Below are 21,280 nucleotides of genomic sequence, written 5' to 3'. Positions count from 1 at the left end.
TATAAATTGGTTTTGTCTGACACATCGATGGACACCCCACGCAGGGAGAACACACACACACACACACACACACACCTGACGAAACCGCGCATGCGTTCTGACCTGCGATGCCAGATGTCACCACGCTAATAACGTCCGCTATCGAAGCCGGCGGCGTTTTAGGCTTTAAAGGTTATCGATCGTCATAAAGAACTCCTTCGGAGGGTTAATAGAGCGATAGATAAAGCGTCAACGCAGTCGGTGGAAGGGAGTTAATATTAGCGAAGGGCGTAAGCTGTGAAAAAGTCGGCTTCCTTTGGTGTGTGTGTGTGTGTGACCCTCTCGCCGCCCGCCCCTCCCCCCCCCCCGTTTACAGCCTCCAGAGCTGATCACACGGGCTAACATCATCTCAGCAGGTACCTGAGCTTCACTTACCTGTGTTCTCCCGAACATCACAGCTCTGTAAAGCGTGTGTCTCGTAGCGTTGTAAACGCCCGTCTCCTCGGCTTCTGCCTTTAGTTTTGATCTTGCCGTCGCGCAAGAAAACTCCCACTGATTGGAGATCGTTTTGCGCCGCTTTAGTGCTGCGGTAGGAAAAGCGTCGCTTTATTTATCCGTTGTGTTAGTCAACATGCGTCTCTGAAACGTTCGATTATCGGAGTTTAGTTAGTGATCGGGCAAGCAGGGGGAGAGAGAGAGAAGAGCGATCAGATATATACAGTGAAGGGCTGCTTCATTCTTCTTCCCTATACCCTCCGTCGGAATCCTTTGTGGCGTAGTTTGCGATCGGAAAAGGAAGTGAGTGGAGGCCCCATTCTTCTCACAGATTCCGGGAAGTGGCATGTCTGTCCCTTGAATCAGATCCTGTGGCTAAAGATATATAAACAGACAGAGAGATACTTGCGGGCTCTCAGACTGGAAGAAACACGTGAGATGTATAAGTGATTAGGCGGACAGGGAAAAGAAAGAACTAGGGAAAGATACTTCCTGACTATTACTGTAAGTGATTCAAACGTCTGAGTTCTTCTTAAATGTCGTTTTACCGATGTGATTCGGATGGCAAATCAAACCTTTGCCAGTGAACAATCTAATGAATGAATTCAATCGGTGCTTGGTATGGATCGCTTTCAAACGGTGCAATGTTTGAATTGAAAGCAGACAAAGACGTTGCACTGATGAATGATTTCTCGTAGCTTAGATATCGACATCCTCCACAACTCTCTGTATTTTCTCCACTAACTTCTCCTTGAAGAAAGACCTCGAGATCAGCGGTCAAGGGCCACTCTCGCCTCTCCTCTCGAAGAATGTCTCGTGACCAGCCCAAACGCACTCGACACCGCAAACGTCGGTGAGATTTCCTGGAGGAGGAGGAGTAGCAGGAAGGGTGAGGTGGTCAGTGAAGTGCTACTTCGAGGTGGAGAATGAGGTTCAGGTGGAGAGCGAGGTTGAAGGGCGGACCCCTCATGCTGGCGGTCATCCTCATACTGCTGTGGACGTCGGCGGCAGACACCGTTAAGAAGAGACGGGGTCCTAAGTGGTGGTAAGTACCCTTGATGCTTGATGAACATAGAATTTTGTTTTATTGATAGTAACCAAATGACCATTTCTTTATGTTCTACCAGTTACATTTTTGTCCAAAATTTTTTTCGAGGTTATTTTGTCCAGTCAAATCTCTGAAATTAATAATTCCATAATTTTATGCCTTCAGTAGGCTACTGAATGACATATCTTTTGTGATATTTATAAAGAGAGTGAAATTTAGTCCAAATCAGTTTTTATGTAATTTAGTACAAATTCAGTTCTCAAGTTTATGATATTCAAATCGTGGTTACAGAATTTCCTTTTTTGTTCTTGTTATAAGTTACCAAACTGATTGTTACTTACATTTTGAAGCCAAGTGACATTCAAGCTGAAATATATTTTAAAATATTCTTTTGTGGAAACTAACGTATCAAGCTACCTCTGTTATAATTAGACTCCCTTTAATTTATTTTTACTTCCAGTAGCCTACTGATCAAGCATCTTCTCAAAAGCAATTCGAGAAGCCTCTTATATTTGAAATAAGAAGAAAGAGTTCTTGTAGCTCAACAGAGCGGATCTTTTATCTTTTAAGTAATCCATAGATTAGCAGCTTTATTTCCATTGCCACTTCATATCATATTTTTCTTCCTGTCGAATCACCACCATTCCATAAAATCATCCCAGTAATTTTTAGGACTTATAGAAAAGACCATGAATTTTATTATGTCTTTTTATACCTATTATTATAATTTAAGCTCAAGCTACATGGAACTCTAATGGCCTTTAATTAAGTGTAAGTGTAAATGATGCACTAGGAGAATAAAATTTTAAGTTATAATTTTCTAGGTAACTAAAATTGATTAACAATGGACAATGAAAGCGACAGCCAAGTAAGGTTATTTATTATTTTGATGATATTGATAGAAAAAATTATATATAAAATGTGATAAATGAGGATCATAAATTTTAAGGTTTATTATTATAAAAACATTTGCGATTAATTAATAGTGCCAAATGAAAGTGACCTGATGGTAACCAGAGTTATTATCTGATAAAATTTGATACAAATAAATCTAAAAGTAATCATAATATACTTATGAAATTATTCCTGTCTAAGCAAATATATCTTTAATTATTATTGCAGTAATGTTTACTAACATTGAACAATGAGAGCGGTAGCTAAATAACTATGAAATTAATTCCGGCAAATTGGATACCTTCAATATATAAATTAAAGCAGAAAACAAAAAATAAATCAAATAAATTTTGGGAGGCCCGATAACAAATAAATTAACAGAAAAATGTATATCACTCAGAAAAAAAGAAATAACATCAGATATTTAAGTTATCATCAGAATCTTATCTTTGGTGGGACCATCTATCTATCTGTCTATCTATCTATCTATCTAGAGAGAAATGTTATTACTTATGATCTGATAAATGATAATTGTTACAGATACATTAGAATTCTGTCTGTAACGTGTGATTGTGAGTATTTAAAAAGGAAAATACATACAGTATATGTAACAGCTCTAGGTTATGACACTAGAAAAAGATATTTGCTTCCTAGAATGAAAAAAGAAAAAAACTAATGAATTTGGCGCCTAAAAGAATGACAATGTCAGATTTAAATGCTCATTATCGGTAACTATGAAAGAGAATAGTCGCCTGGATTTATAAGAGAGAGAGAGAGAGAGAGAGAGAGAGAGAGAACATTGACTTTCGGTTCAATAATTCAACTGCATAATGAACTGAAGAAAAAAAATTCGCGAAACTTATGTCTAGGAAGGTAGATGGAAATTGAATTAAAAAATAATTTTTTTTTTAACTATCAAGTATTAATTCGCAATTTCGAATAAGCAGTAAAATGAATAATGAAAATAACGATAATAATCACATAACAACGCCAGAAAACAAAAATAACACCAAGCAACAAATTAAAAGAAAAATCATGATTTTTTTTATTCTACAAAGGTTATCAGTAGCTACGAAAGGTCTTTGTCACCAAAATAAAAAAATAAGAAAAGCGAGAGAGAGAGAGAGAGAGAGAGAGAGAGAGAGAGAGAGAGAGAGAGAGAGAGAGAGAGAGAACAGACAGACAGACAGACAGGCAGACAGAGAGAGAGAGAGAGAGAGAGAGAGAGAGACAGACAGAGAGGAGGGCACAGACAGACAGATACAGAGAGAGAGAGAGAGAGAGAGAGAGAGAGAGAGAGAGAGGGAGTGGGGGGGCGTTGAGAGAGGAAGAGAGACAAAAATTATAGACTTATGATCCCATAAATAAAGGCTGACAAGCCTGTGAGAGCATTATAAATTAAGTCTTTTTGATCGGGGCGGAATGGTTTGCAAATATAGTCGTTATCTCCGGTGTATCATGGAGAGGCGGAATTCTATTGATTTTCAATGCGGAAATTGCTATCTGCAGATCCTCTTGGACTTGATGCGGTAATATTACGTTCAGGCGCTATTTTGATATTTTATCGCAAAATGCACCTGAAAAGAACGAAGGATTGCTGAGATTATGCCGTAACTCAGTGCGAATTCTCGTTATTTATATCGGCCACGAGGGCTGATGGGGTAAGGTGTTGGTCGCTTATTCAAATTGATTCGCTCCAGATTATGAGCAGTGGCTAAAGACTAACCAGGGAACTATAGAAATGCTGATTTATGCAGTGACTTCCATTCAGTTTTATATATAAAAATGCACACATATATACAGTATGTATATATATATATATATATATATATATATATATATATATATATATATATATATATATATATATATATATATATATATATACATACATAAATATATATATATATATATATATATATATATATATATATACATACATAAATATATATATATATATATATAATATATATATATATATATATATATATATATATATATATATATACACATATATAAAGTATGTATATATATATATATATATATATATATATATATATATATATATATATATATATTATATATATATATATATATATATATACATGTATATATATACATATACATATATATATACTTGTATACTTGTGTGTGTGCAGTGTTACTTAAAGCTTGCATAGGGATATAAACAAGTTTTTATTTGAAACAGCAATACAATAATGATAGTATTAACTCGGTGCCACTGAAAAAATGTTCTTTAGAAGTTATAAAAATCGTTTATAGCATATCGAGAGCAACATTTTTAATAACAATCTTTCCGTGTTGCAAGAAATCAAATTACAAAAGTTGTAAAGATAATAATTTTATTATTAATATAATAATAATAATAATAATAATAATAATAATAATAATTAATAATAATAATAATAATAATAATAATAATAATAATTATTATTATTATTATTATTTCACTTTCAGCCTAAAAAGGCTTTGTATTATTATAAACATCTTATATATGACAACGAGAATGATAATAATGATAATAATGAAGGAAAAGCCACTATGTAGCTTTGAATACAAGAAAGGGATTTTATTTGGAATAAGATATTGAACACAAAATTATAATCTAATGACATGAATGAAGAAAAATTAATATTTTCCAATAAATTAAAATCACGTCGCGGAGTAATATAAACAAAATAAAAGAAATCGCGGCAATTAATGGTTCTGATGTCGTTGATAACGGTATTAATAAACTGAAGGAATGTTGACTGAAATAGCGTCGTTATTGATTGTACACTTAATAACTACAGAGAGATAACGTTGGTATTTTTGGAAACAAAGCAAGCAAAAAGAAAATATAATGGTGCCAGGATAAACAAGGGAAATCCAATTGTTTATAAACTTTGTTACAATAATTGCAATAACAGGTAGGAAGGCTTGTTAGAGTATAACTGTTGTCAGTGATACTAGTAATAATGACAGTTAGGCGATCGAGATAAGCAATGCCAACACGATGAGTGAGGATAATACTAATAATGGTACTTGGTAATCAGAGATAGGATAAAAGCGCCATTGATAATATACAAATATTCACCATTATCTAAATAATGGGAAAATAATGGAAAGGTAAATAAAATAAGCTCTCAAGTAAGTTAGGGGTATTTTGTTCCACAGTCTTCAGAAAATTATTATTATTATTATTATTATTATTATTATTATTATTATTATTATTATTATTATTATCATATCTTCCCCTTCTATCTTCGTAGTTTATCTTGTACTGTGTCCTATTTTCAACTGTATTACGTATTTTTTACATGAATGTGAGTTAAGATAAGTTAAATATATTATTATTATTATTATTATTATTATTATTATTATTATTATTATTATTATTATTACATTTGAACCTCTCACTAGTAAATTGAATAGATTTTTCAAGTTGATCCTCTAATTAAAGTGCTTCCATTAGCTCAATATGAACTCTTGTAAAGCGAGAACACGGTATAACAAAGACAGTAAAAGAATAACTTTTTTCATTAATTAAAATCTATTCTCATTGAAGTCCTTTTATTCATTTCATAGAGATTCCATGTAAAAAAGGACATTTTCTTTGGCCTGTTTTTTTATTTTTTTTTTTATTTTGAATCGGATGAAAAGAGAGCTAGGTTCACAATTTATGATGAACACCTGATGTCGCTGATATTCACCGAACAACTCATATATCACCAGTTTGCTGTGGATAATGCCTCCCAGATCATCATATAGTTTGATTTTCTTCTTTTTATTACATTTTATTATTTTTATGTTAATTTTTTATTGATTTTCAGATGATCCTCGTCAGTTGATAATTTCATATATTTGAATGCATACATAGACGCGCATTGCGAATGTAAACCTGGTCTTTTCTGGAAGACGTTTAGTACTAGTGCACGCGAAGCATTTTTGATAATTTCCTCCAAAGCGATTCTTCATATTCTAACTTCTTTGTGGTCATGAAAAGAAGGTATCAATCCTACAACCAACATATAAAATTATTATTATTATTATTATTATTATTATTATTACTACTACTACTACTACTACTACTACTACTACTACTACTACTACTACTACTACTACTACTACTATTATTATTATTATTATTATTATTATTATTATTCAGAAGATGAACCCTGTTCATATGGAACAATCCCACCAAAGGGGCCAGTGACTTGAAATTCAAGCTTCCAAAGAATATGGTGCTCATTAGGAAGTAAGAGAAGGTAAAGGGAGATACAGAAAGAAGAGATCTCTCTTATTAAAAAGGAAAAATAAATTAATAAATAGAGAAAAATGTATTAGCTTGCAAGGATAAAAAATTTAGGGTAATAATACATTGCATCTTCGCTTGAACTTTGGAAGTTCCATTTGAACGACTTATTCAGAGAAGCTGTTCCACAGTCCAACGGTGTGAGGAATAAACTTAAGGACCTCCGGAACTGAGAAGTTCGACGGCGAGGCACAGTTACTGACGCATATAAATCTTCTTTTTCTTCTTCCCAGCTTAATCCTTAGTCGGGATCGCAGTTTTTAACGAGCCTCCTTCAGCTCTTTCTACCTTGAACGGCTCATTTCATGATTGTTTTTGGATGATGTTTTACGGACGGATGGCTTTTCTGACTCAAATCCTCCCTTCTATCCGGGCTTGGGATCGGGGATGAATTATGCTGCTTTGCCTCCCATTCAAAGATATATATATATATATATATATATATATATATATATATATATATATATATATATATATATATATATATATATATATATACATGTATGTATGTATGTATGTATGATGTAAGTATATATATATATATATATATATATATATATATATATATATATATATATATATATATATATATATATGTATATATAAATATATACATATATACATATAGATATATATATATATATATATATATATATATATATATATATATATATATATATATATATATATATATATATATATATATATAAATATATATACATATATATATATATATATATATATATATATATATATATATATATATATATATATATATATATATAACGTGTATAAATAAACGACTGTACACGCATGCAAACATTTAAACAGGCTTATCTACATCAGTTTCCCATTTACTCCTTAGACTTGCCACATGGGTCCATTCATTTTTTCTTCTAAAGCTACTGTGGAATGGAGTTCTGTAAGTCACCAAGAGCAGCAAAAAAAAAAAAAAGGCTACAGAGTTGATGCCACGACCCGGGTTACCCGAAATCCCCTGATAATGAAGCTCTAAAAGTAATATCAAAGCAGTTGTCAGCTTCACGCCGAGGCCTTTGTAATGTCATTTTGCTTCCTGAGGAGAATCTTTAATGGGCCGAGACGCGAAGGGGTTCCATGCTAAGGGGGACCTACGTTAATGCAGCAATTGGCTTAATTGTTGTATAGTTAAACGGCATATTTCCATGCCATTGTTTGTTAAAAAGCCACAAATTTCGTGATTTAATTAGATGGGAACTATACACGCCTCTTATTGCAACAGGATTGGGATTTTATTCATTAATGCATGGGTATTTTCCATTAAAGAAAATTGAAGCACTAAATTTCACCGAACTGATCAGAAACCAAACTGAAATGTTAGCCATTAAGAAGTTTATTTTCGTTTTATTTGTCAAGCATGCTTGTTTCACTAAAGACTTATCCAGAGAGAGGAGAGAGAGAGAGAGAGAGAGAGAGAGAGAGAGAGAGAGAGAGAGTCACTTGAACGGCCGCACTCCTTTGAAGTAAGTTGTGTATGCCAACGGTGAAATCCAACAATTAAGCTTAACAAGATAATGCTATGATACGGCCGGCGTTTCCTCTGTTTGCCTCATTGTTGAAGCCATTAATAGAAGTCAGACGTCATGGGCCCGGAATCGTAATGGGCAGCCACTAAGCAGGTGGTGAAACATATGAAGCACGCAGCCCAAGAATCCCAAAGTCTGGCGGAACCACATCGCGTGTTGTCAGCTTCACAGAGCAGGTTGCCAGAGGTTAATGTTAATGAAAGCGCTCGTCGACAAGTTGTTTCTCTCAATGCAGGTTGTCCAGAGGTTAATGTCGATGAAAGTGATCGTCTCCGAGCTGTCTTTTTTAATGTAGGTTGTCTAAAGCTTAATGTCAAAGGAATACCTCATCAGCAAAGTTATTGCTTCTAATGCAGGTTATCCAAATGGTAATATCAATGTCAGTCCTCATCGACAAGTTGTTTCTCCTAATGCAGTTCGCCTAGATGTTAATGACAATGGACGTGCTCTCTGCAGGCTGCCGAAGGTTAACGACAATGTTAAATTCTGACGAGTTGGTTGCTAAATCTTGTTGTGAATGGAAGCGCTTGTTGACAAGTTATTTATTTTAATGTAGGTTACCGAAGGGATAATATTCATGGAAGCGGTTTTTCTTTGACAGTCGGAGAATAATGAGGCGATTCGGCGATCAGTCACGCAGCACTCTCTAACAGACACTTCCAGCTCTTCTGGATCAACAAAAGAACTGCAGTGGCTGTTGGCTGCGTTAAGGATTCTGTCAGAAGTGTGCAGAGGTTATCAACGCGGTTGTCTTGTTATCGCGAGTAATTAAGAAGTAGGAGCTGTAAATCTTATTCTTGCTGGTCTTTTGGGGATGATTTATGGTCCCTCAGTGTCTAGACTCTCGAGAAGGCCTCCTTTGAAATTCAGAAGTGCTCGAATGAGAATTTTTCGACTTCTCTTGCAGAAGGGCAGATATACATATCCTGAGACGAGCACAAAATTCATTAGAGGTACCTACGTCATGGTAGATGTTTGTGTATGGAGGTATACGCACCTGAAAAAGTACTTTGAAATTTTGTACTTTTGCCGGGTACGATTTTAAATTACAGAATGAAGATACAAGGAATACAACATAACTTGCTGGTGAAGATGAGAATACATATATTTTTGTCCCCACGAACTTGAAAAACCGGGCACGTTGATTTATTTATTTTCACAAAATTTGATTATATTGAACTCACACATACACAAACGTAGGCTCCAAGACAATGTAATTATATAAGGTCCAGCTATTTTCACTCTAATCATGTTAAATTAGAATTACACTTTGTATCATAATCAATAATTCAGTTGAGCTGTCAGTAGTATTATGTAACCTCATGTAAACAGATACGCCAACGTTTGGTCCGCTGGCATTCTTTAACTGTAATCATTCCTGCTCATTTCCATTCCGTTTACAGACTGAAATTTACACAATTCGAGTTTGCTATGCCTCCCTCAGCTTTGAATACTCAGATTCCACCTCACTATCTTTGGAATGATTCCATTATGGAATTATTTCTTCCAATGTAAATAATCCTCACTGCAAAGCATTTGAGCAAGTAGTAAAAAAAAAAAGAATTTTTTGGGTATACAAGGAAAATTGATAATGCCAGAACGGACTAGCCTTTTCAGTTCCAAGGTAAAACTTCTTTTATTAGGCAGTAACACGGCAGGATTTTCAGCCCTTCCTTAGAAATAAAAAAGGGCAAAATATTCCAGATTCTGACAGTGAAACAAATGATACCCTTAATGTAAGAGGTTATATCTGACCTAAACTGACCTTTTCTGGCAGGAACTGAGTTCTTTCGTTACGTAATGGCATAGCTGGTTTTAAAAAGGGCAAATATCGTACTTTTTGACGCAAAAGATGGCACTGAATTCCAGATCTTAGCAGAGAAACGGATGAAAGTCTGAGGAAACAAAGTGATATCTGAATTCATACTCACTTCACAAAATCAACGGAAGCACGAAACTTGATGGGTAACAACTGCAAAGGAATGAAGAAAACTCAGCAACAGTTGAGCATCTGTTTAGAGCAATAGCCACAGAAGCATTTACAAATAAGACCAATAGAACCAACCTTATCATGATATAAATTAGCAAGGAAATTGAGATCCCGGATTATTGCTTTCCAGCCACTCTTGTAAATCAGAGGCGTAAAATCAAGCTTTATAGACATGGGAATAACGTCCAGTTTCGGGACTTCTTTACGACAAAAGCTGTTGCGCCATCTCAAGGAAACCAACGCGAATGGTACGAGTAGCTTTTGTGGAATCCTCTAAAACAGGGCTTAAGGAAAACAAGAAACTAAAGTACCTGGCTTCACCAGACGATACACCAAACCAAAAGAAAGAGGATTATCATTTGAGGATTTCTTTAGGTTTTTAACGGATATGTAGACGTTATTGTTAAGGCAAGACAATAAATTTGTCAATTTCTTCCTAAGTATTCATTCTGGACAATGCATGTCATGCATTAATATTTATTCTTTGCAGCTTCGTCGGTACCTTTAAATCCTCTTGGAAGAAGAACAATAGAACAATTGTTATAACTTGTATTAATTCGCAGATTTTCATTTTATTAGACGAGTAAAGAATTAAAACTAGCAAAATTTCAAGGAGAAAAAATAAACCATTAATCATCTGGCTTTTGAGAAGGTATAAAACTTGGTGATGATCAAACCTCCTTTTTATTTGGAATTTATTTATTTCTTATAGACAAATATTTAGCAAATGTTCTCGAAAAGCTTCCTTTTCCATTTTTTAGTAAATGGGTAGATTTAACGGTCAAAACACGGCAAAAGTATTGTTTTAGTTACGAAACTGATTTCTCAAATGTAATATTAATAATACTAATTATAAAGAAATAAATAATAATAATCATTTGTGTAATAAAAATCCACAATTATATAGTAAATATATTACTATGTAAAATAAACCAAAGACTTACGAACACTTGAACGGTATTCCTCATCAGTGCTTTGGTTTATTTTACATATTGTACATAGTAATATATTTACTATATAATTGTGGATTTTATTACACAGATTGTTTTTCACGAAATTGTGAATTTATTAATAATAATAATAATAATAATAATAATAATAATAATAATAATAATAATAATAATAATAATAATATTATTATTATTATTATTATTATTATTATTATTATTATTATTATTATTATTATTTGTAGGAACTATAGCTGCAGCTTCAAAAGAAGTTATGAAGTTCCGAGTCAAAGCAAAAAGGAAATTTTTAAATCAAGTCACATGTCCCGAACACATTTTTCTTCTAAATGCTATAACTTTTCTATAAGGTAGACCGAAAAGCTGCCGTCAGTTAATTAATTATCCATGTATATTGTTTATTTATTTATTTTTTTTTTTACCTCCAGTTTGCTGCATTTGTCAGATTTGATCTTGAAATTATTTTCATGAAGGCCGCAAGCGCACGAGACCATGTTCATTAAGCTGCATAATGAAGAATAATTTTACAAAATAATTAGTAGCAATTTAATAATTTTTATGATATCATATGATGGGAAATCACTTTTCGCACATTTTATGTCTGTGCTGTATCAGTTGTCACCGTAGTAAAACTAATAATTTATTCTTTTCATTTCCTGTTTCTAATTCCTGGACTAGTTCCTCATTGGGCTAGTCGGTAGACTTTTGGGCTAGCACTCGCTAGGCCTGAGTTCGAGTCTCCGGCCGGCTAATGAAGAATTAGGGGAATTTATTTCTGGTGATAGGAATTCATTTCTCGCTATACTGTGGTTCGGATTCCACAATAAGCTGTAGGTCCCGTTGCTAGGTAACCAATTGGTTCTTAACCACGTAAAATAAGTCTAATCCTTCGGGCCAGCCCTAGGAGACCAGTTAATCAGCTCAGTGGTCTAGTAAAACTAAGGTATACTTAACTTTTTTTTGAGGACTAACGATGACATTTACAAAATCACAATGAATGAATACATTTCGTATGTGGTGCAGGTGAGACCAAGGCTGAAAAATAGTTGAAAGCAAAATAGGGCAATCCCAAAGATACCAAGCATATAGAAGTACGTCTTGCAGGAAAATGTCTGGATCAGATTAGAGGTCGATATACTGTAAAGACGGGAGGACGAATTTAATGGGCAACGGGGCAGGAAAATCAACCGCAGAAATCCAAACCAAAAATTCTGAAAAATACCTGAAAGAAAGCTTGTGATCTTTATAAAGAGGAATTGGGAGTGTAAAGGGCCGTAGGGAATTCCGGCGATGTAGTTTGAAGGAAAACTAATGGAAGGTCCCTAAAATTACATAGGAAATACTTACAGTATATATGCACACACATACGCGCACACACATACACGCACGTATATGTATATATATATATGTATATATATATATATATATATATATATATATATATATATATATATATATATAAATATATATATATATATATATATATATAAATATAAATATATAAATATAAATATACATACATATATATATATATATATATATATATATATATATATATATATATATATATATAGATATGTATATATATATATAGTATATATATATAGATATGTATATATATATATATATATATATATATATATATATATATATATATATATATATATATATATATATATATATATAAAAAAACGGAGAGAGAGAGAGAGAGAGAGAGAGAGACAGAGAGACAGAGAGACAGAGACAGAGAAACTGATAGAAAGACGCACAGACCGACAGACAGAGTCTATCATAGATTTCAATCAGCCAAAATGAAGCTACAAAAAATCGTGAGAAAGTCAAATCTCTTCTTCTCTTAATGGTGACTACCTCTCTCACCTCCACCCATGTTAAAGTAGCGATCACAACCATCAGACGGCCACTGTCTGATGCCATTAAATCCTGTGTATGTATCCATTAAGCCTTCTTACTGGAGCTCCAAAGACCGCCGAGGTCTAGCAGAAGGTGAAATGCCAGAAAAAAAAATCTATTTGCTAGTTCGTATCTTCTTCATCTAGTTCTTTTAGCACCCTATATGTTATCATCGTTTTCTTTGATATATATTATGCAATCTAACTGCAATATGTAGCATTCAATTTGAGGTATTTAAGAGACGTTTTACACAGATATCGCAGCTTCCATTCTCCTATCTGGCAACTTCCATCTGGGAGGGGTACTACAGAGTGACATTCTACCGCCACTAACATTTACACCTCGAGAGCTACAAGGCGCTAAATCGCTCACCAAAAAGGAACGGCCGGGCTATTTGAGGCAGTCATGAATATGACCTCTATGGCCCGAATAAGTTCAGTCTCCTCTGACGCCGATTGTGAAACGTTTAAGCTTTCGGCGACAGGGTTTAGAGAAAAAAAAGTTGCCAAAGCGTCAAGAATGTCTCATCTTCGGAGCACTAGGATTACCGTAATGCTGCTCTACTCACGAAGCAGTCATTGCTAACTGCGGCGTTTGGCAAATCGACTCCGGCAATCAATCAGTCCACGAAAATCGTTCTCGAGAGGCGCAAAGAGGAGAGAAGATGCTCTCTTCTGTCAGAGATAGCAACACTGCTACCTCTTAGGCCAGTGCTAATGGTGTATCACCCGACAAAAGGAAACCGATTACTTGAGATAATGCATTGTTGACAACTCCTTCGGGAGGCTCTTAACGTTAGCATCCCCTGAGGTGTAAAGCTGAGCACTTGAAAAAAAGACCGAGTGTCTAAGGAAATGACCAGTTGTCATGAACATTAAAAAATGTTTAGGTAGCGTCAAAAGTTCAGGTAAAGTAAAGTTGATATTCTGTGAAAATAGGCAAATAGATAAATAAATAAAACCCTAGCCTTTAAATTGTGTAACAGATGAAACTAAAAAAACGGACATTAATCAGATGGTAGATATGGTAGTTCATAGGAAACCACGAATACCTGACGCGATTACGATAAAAAAAAAAAAATTCAAATTTTGTGAGAACCTAACATCAAAAACCTCTTAGTACTTGTCATTGTTTATTCAGTAATATAGGAAGGAAAAGTCAATCATAATTTGTCCCCTTTCTTTCGAAATAAAAAGAAATCGCTCACTGGACATCGCACGACAATAACATGCATTAAGGGAAATAATAGCTAAAGAAGAGACAGGAATACACTCAGAGTGATCACATATTTTGATAGGCAGGACAGGACTATCGACTTGAATGAGGGGCGATGGCTGACCCTGACACACTCGCTTTATTCACTCACATTCACTGAGAGAGAGAGAGAGAGAGAGAGAGAGAGAGAGAGAGAGTCCCGTTGAAATGCTCCGTCCACGTACAAGGGTCGAGGAAATTCTGAATGGAATCCATTGAGCTCAAATCTACATGATAAAAGGGAGAGGAGGAAGGATTGTGTCCACTGCTTCTTATGGATGGGGCTCAAACATATTTTGTCTAAAGAGTGAGCGATATCATTGATACGGTTCTCAAGTACTTTTTTTTTTAGTCGGTGTGTAATGTAAGTAGGAACGCGCTCTCAGTTCCTTTTCAGAATAACTGTTTATAGCAAGAGGGATTGCTGCAAATATCACATGTACATTTATCGAGTATAATATCTCAGTCGCGATAGTTTCTAATGTTTTTTTTTTCATTAATTACATTTCTCTTACAAACGATTCCTCCACAAGAAAGCTCTTCGTTGGGCGAGTGGGTTCCGTTCTCAGCTAGCACTATGCTGGACGCGAGTTCGAATCTCCGATCGGTGATAGAAATTCATTTCTCGCTATAATGTGGTTCGGATTCCACAATAAGCTGTAGGTCCCGTTGGTAGGTAACCAATTGGTTCTTAGCCACGTAAAATAAATCTAATCCTTCGGGCCAGCTCTAGGAGAGCTGTTAATCAGTTCAGTGGTCTGGTTAAACTAAGATATACTTAACTTTTTTTTCCACAAGAGAGGGTGGTTCAGACAAAGAAAGAAGGACGTCACTGACTCATTCATGCGCCAATAATTTTCTAAGTAAAAACGTCCTCACGTCCGTCTTAAATCTTCGAACTGATTCCTCATCGGTAGTATGTTAATCCCGGACCGTCTATGCTCCATTCTGATCACTCAGTGATTCCATTCATTTTCATGACCTCATTACTGGCTGACTCTCACTTTCAAACTTTCCCCAGCCTGTGTCACCTCTTTCGCTATCACCAGACCTAAGTGTTTCCAGCAATCATCGCTGTCTTATTCCAAGCTGCAGTCTCCCTTACCCAACAAACCTGCATCTATGTCTTCTGCTCTTTCCCTGGGTTCTTCACTCCGTCCATAGAAATATTAAATAGCACAGGTATTAAGCAATGATTTTTTACAATGCCATCAGTACCACAGTCCAAATAATCTTCACATTGAATCTTAATCAGTTCTATCATAATTGTCTCTTGAATCACACCTCAGTTTTATAACAGGCTTAAACTACTTGGCCTCGCCCAAGCCTAAACGCAGGATGATACCTGTATATCAAGTCTACTGTCATCCACCTTTTGTTCTCAATCAAGAACTTTCCTTGCAACTTTCTAGGTGTACCACGCGAAGTTGTACACACATGATTCTTGTATATTTATTTACCACCTTTTTCTCCTTATTTTATTGTAATAAGAATGACATTCTTATTACAATAAAATGTCCAGCAGCAAAATTAGTGAAGCCTTGTCAAGAACTGCGTATCTGTGTTGGCAGGCGTAATCCCAGAAGGTAATACAAATGAAGTGGACTCCAGAGAGTATCATGAAAATTTTCCCTCAATACCGTAATTCAGATCGACGCCTATTATTAAAATTCTTCAGCAGAGTCATGGAAGACATTTTTCTCTGCCCTCTCCCCTAAGCCTCCTTATCCGACACCTAACGGTCAAATGTTATTCCTGTTAATAACAGTAATTAAAACACATTCCAGGAGGAGAAGCCGCCCAATAAAGGTGTAATGAGGCAAATAAACTTTTGCGAAGCACTAAAAGCCGTTGCGGTGAGCTCCATCATCAATCACCATAAAAATGAACCACAACCTCGAAATTGGACAAGTCAGGTCTCACTTCCCCAAATGAAAGAAGGAGAGAGAGAGAGAGAGGAGAGAGAGAGAGAGAGAGAGAGAGAGAGAGAGAGCCATTATGTAAATGGTGACTAGAAGGCTCTCAGAAGAGGTTCTGGTTTTTTCTTGAGAAGGAAAAAACTTTTCTGGCTGATTGTTTGCTCCTACACAGGGAAGATGGGAAACTTCCGTGCTGCGGGTATGCGGTAGTATTCATGATGATTATCGTCCTCACAAGTCTTCCCGCTGTCAACATCGCCATTACCTTAATCACTATCGAATTATGGAATTTCAAAAATTCTTTGAGAGTTCAAGCAGTGTTATGGCGGCTTCTTTAAAGTCGAGACAACTTGCAAGCTTGTCATCATAGTGGCTTGCATAATTGAAACTATATATTAAGCATTCCGGCTTTATATATATATGAAAGTGTATAGGCTTACATGAGAATAACAGTAGTGACCATTCTGTCCAATAGATCGATGTCAAATATTTTCAGCAATACTTACATGAAAATATAACAAAGGTGATATATCAGTAATAACACGTAAAAAAGTAAACAAGTAACGTGCATGGACAAATAGTGCTTAGGAAAAAGATTATGATCACGACGAAAACTTAAAAGGGACAGACAAAAGTCAAGAATGACCACGATGACGCGGAGACGTGAGACCCATTACATCCAGTTTATGAGCGCAAGGTGGCTTAGGGTCGATCCGCCGCTGTAAAAGTGACCGCAAGTCCGGTAACAAATGCCCTTCCAACCCAGAAATCACTTTCCTCCTGTCGGAGGGAGCTCAAACGTCCGTATCCATGATAAAATTCGAATGCTTTTTATTGTTCCTCACGGTGGAATGTTTTTCTCCACCTTAGGCCGAAGTCATCGCTAACATTATAGCATTAATTTTCTATGGGTGTCAATTCCATATTTGTTACATAGTGCTACAGTAATTATTGCCATGAACACAGGCTGTTTCATCTTTTTACCTCATTTTACTAACGTATTTTGTGGTCGTTGCTTTACCTTCTTGCAGTGTTTGAGTATGGCCATGAGCTTACATAAAGTATTTAAAATATTATTATTATTATTATTATTTCGAGATCCGCAGACTTAAACTGAGAACCATTACTCATAAGCGTCGGAAGCAATTTCAGTCAGTAAAAAATAAAAGAAAAAGAAACTCTCCAATTAAGGTGGTCCTTCTAAAACCACGACAGCGGCAAGAATCAATTAGGTTTTTATGTCTTTATTTCGTGTTTGGCTAATTTCTGGCGTAGGTGCGCCTCCTCCTGTAAGCGTTTACGACTGCTCGCAAAGTAGTTTTATAGACAACTGTTATCACTGGCACAAAGGGCTCCAGATTCCGATGATATAATTACGAGCATCGCTGCGAATAAGGCGGAGCGAAATCGATTAAATCTATATTGCACTTTAATCGAACGGAGGTCTTACGCTTAATGACTGTCTTTTGTCCGGGAGCAATTAACGCCGAAGAGAACATGCACTGGGGGCTCCGGGGCGCTTCGCCTCTCATGACCTGGAATGGACGCTCTTCCTGGCTCTTTTGTCTCCTTCTAAATTCTCCTCTCTTTTATTGCTTTTTTATTTATTTGCTGTGCACCCGTTGACTGCAGTTCCGGCAAAAGTATCGTGTTTATTTAATGACATTTTGGAGTGATTTCTCTGTTTTGATATTTTGATTTTCTTTTATTTCCTCCTGTTACTTTAGTTTGTACAATGATTACAGTTGCAACAAAAAATTTTTTAACTTACATATTTACCTAGCAATAGTCTTTATATTCTTGGGTATTTTTGTTAGGTCTTTGCTATGTACCGATTAACAGTTACCATGGTAGAGGTGTAAATTTATTTGCCTATTTACCTTCTGCTCTGTTTCATTTATTTTTGTCTTCTTCCTTGATAAGTACTTGCTAATTGTTATTGTCACACACACAAAAAAAAGCCTTGCCTCGTGGACCTCTGGTAGCACACTCATCTTACGAAAGAAGGGACTATAGGCCTTTATTCTGGGACCGGACGAGGAAGAGCGATATGGGAGCGCTCCCTAAAATTTGGTTTGAGTCCGCTGACCTGAAAAAAGTATATCTTAGTTTAACCAGACCACTGAGCTGATTAACAGCTCTCCTAGGGCTGGCCCGAAGGATTAGATTTATTTTACGTGGCTAAGAACCAACTGGTTACCTAGCAACGGGACCTACAGCTTATTGTGAAATCCGAACCGCATTATGACGAGAAATGAATTTCTATCACCAGAAATAAATTCCTCTAATTCTTCATTGGCCGGTCGGAGAGTCGAACGCTGGGCCATCAGCGTGCTAGCTGAGAGCTCTACCCACCCCTCCAATGAAGAACGAGTCCGCTGACCTAGTTGTTGGTTGATCGTTGTGGGTCATAGATGGAGTGGAGAAAGAAAGAAAGGAAAAATTAGAGAGGGAGAGGAAAAAATACCAGGCTTTCGTGTTCATAACTCTATCAAAAAATGTAACATCAAATGGAAGGGCCTCGACTAGGTAATCCTCATCCCAACGTGATGAAACCACTCATCAGCTACTCATACCATACTCATCACAGTTTTTTTTTTCTTTGTCTTACTAATATTTCTTTCCTTTGACCTTATTAACTGTAGGTTCCACTGAAATTCTTATTTGTCCGCTCACTTTTCAGTACGAAGCAAGAAATCTGTGTAGTTTTAGATTTTATTGTAAACACTGTTTGATAACAGTTTACAATTTGACAAGAAGTTAACTGCCTAATAATTTTACATTCCACTCACGTATTGTGAAATTTCATAGATAATTTTGTTCCAGTAAAATGATGTTTTTTAGATTTTACATTCAGTTTACTCATTAACTGTAATAATTTTACTTAGAAGATTTCATTCCAGATAATTTCAAGAAAACAAGTAATTTGTTCCAGTCAATTAAATGAAGCTATATTCACATATGTTAAAAATATAAACAAAGACTTAAAACTATATTAACGTCTGAAACTGATTTATCATACTCTGAGTCCTCCCATTCGTCATTCAGACTGGAGCTGTACGATATAGAAACTTACAAACTTCTATCAGGCCTGAGGCAGAATTTTGGACAATAATAATGCAATTCTTCTAAGCGTCAATGGATTTATACATAACAGGTAATTTGAGTCCAAGAGAATTACCGCTAAAATATTGACCAATAAAACCATTCTCATAAAGACTAATTGACAGTCTCCGCTTTCTTCTATCCCCACAAAATGTAATCAAGATATTTATCTTTCTCTTGTAAGCTAAAATCACAGAGGCAGCTGAGAACCCTCGACCGGAATGTTTGGGTTTCGAAAACAAACACCGGGGCTTCAATTTGTCAAGTAGCTGCTAAACGCATTATCGGACACTTATCCACAGGTAATAAATACAGACGGAGACCAAGGTATCAATTCTTAGTGGTCTCCTTCACTCGAGGTGGAAAGTGGAATGAGTCTCTTAACTCTAGGGAAATCGGCTGGCTTGATTTTTCTAAATGTTCTTCGTCTGCAAGTCATTTCAGAGAGCACGTTATCACACTCATTTCATTATTACTGCTCATATTTCAAACATTTGTATCTACTGTTATTTCCAGTAAGTTTTTTCTACCTAATTTACAGTGACTAAAATAAAATTGATCCATACGTACTTATGTCATGGCTACTGATTTTAATATGATGTTGAGCTTACTAAACGAAGGCTTGTAACATAATCTACTGAAATATTTTAAGAGTAAAAAAACTCTCATATAATTTAGAAAACTCATTTAATATGCTTTCCCCAAAGTGAATTTGTAATAAATCTTAAGTCTTTAGTTGCCTTGCGACGGGTGAGGGCCATATATCCAATGTTCGCGAAAATTCAGGAGAGCCATATCTTCAGCACTATGACCATCCTCCACAGTCATGCACTGATTCCCGGTGCTTGAAGGTACAATAAATCACACCTGCATCTGCTTGTGAATTAATTGGTTGATTAATTAATCAAGTTGCCTTAATCTCTCTTGACTGATTGTCATATATGTTGGAACAAGTTTTGGAACTGGAATATAAAATTTAGGCCAAGGTCCAAACGCTGGGACCTATGAGGTCATTCAGGGCTGATAATAATTTTGAAACAATCGTTAGTAGAGAGTCGAAAGTAAGATTAAAGCAAGAGAATATGAACGGAGGTACAGTAAAAGGAATGAAAGGGGTTGCAGCCAAGGACCGAAGGACCGCTGCAAAGAACCTTAAGTAATGCCTACAGTGCACCATGTGAGGCTCACTGACGGCACTGCCCTTTACGGGTTCCATATAAATTGACAGTGATTGATTATCTTCAGTATTATTTATATATACTGATTGTAACTGAACATCATAAGTATTATTAGCATTATATTAACGAGTAATTTGATCTTGGTAAAATATTGATCTTTGTATTTATAATGTGCTTCCATCTAAATAAAGTTTATTATTATTATTATTATTATTATTATTATTATTATTATTATTATTATTATTAGTTCCTTGACTTATTTACTTGTCAAATATTCAAGAATTTTTTATCATTTCCTCAGAATACATATTTTTTATATCTGTTTCATTTAGCTAAAGGAACTGAATTTAGTTTGATTGGATTTTTGTTTCTCTACAAATGAGAAAAGAAGAAAAATATAAAGTGAAAATTAAACTTATTTTTTCCAGTTACATTAATCACTTCGAATAACGCTTCCTGAGAAGTTCGTGTCATTTCAATCATAGCTACGTAGGATAACTTGTTTTTCAAATCAAATAGAAAAGTAAAAAAAAAAAAATCAAGCTATTGATTAGGAGAACATCACCAATTCCTTTGGCCCCTTAATGAAGAATTGGTGAAAATATGTTCCAACAAATCGAAAATAAAAACTATAACTCAAGAGTAAAACAATGGCTCACCAT

The 21,280-nt window shown here is 35.2% G+C and overlaps 1 protein-coding gene across 1 annotated transcript in view; it reads left to right on the top strand.

Moving 5' to 3' along the window:
• Window positions 1-366: 366 nt before the first annotated feature.
• Window positions 367-21,280, top strand: part of LOC136839417 (protein Wnt-1-like) — a 140,133-nt gene continuing 119,219 nt past the window's right edge. Inside the window, exon 1 of the mRNA XM_067105430.1 lies at window positions 367-1,519. Within this exon, the coding sequence (XP_066961531.1) occupies window positions 1,401-1,519 (119 nt within the window). The 5' untranslated portion in view covers window positions 367-1,400. The remainder of the gene's footprint in view (window positions 1,520-21,280) is intronic.

This window comes from Macrobrachium rosenbergii, chromosome 6, assembly GCF_040412425.1.
Source record: "Macrobrachium rosenbergii isolate ZJJX-2024 chromosome 6, ASM4041242v1, whole genome shotgun sequence".
NCBI lineage: Eukaryota > Metazoa > Arthropoda > Malacostraca > Decapoda > Palaemonidae > Macrobrachium > Macrobrachium rosenbergii.
Note: the sequence above shows the minus strand (reverse complement) of the source record. Positions and strands in the feature narration are given on the sequence as shown.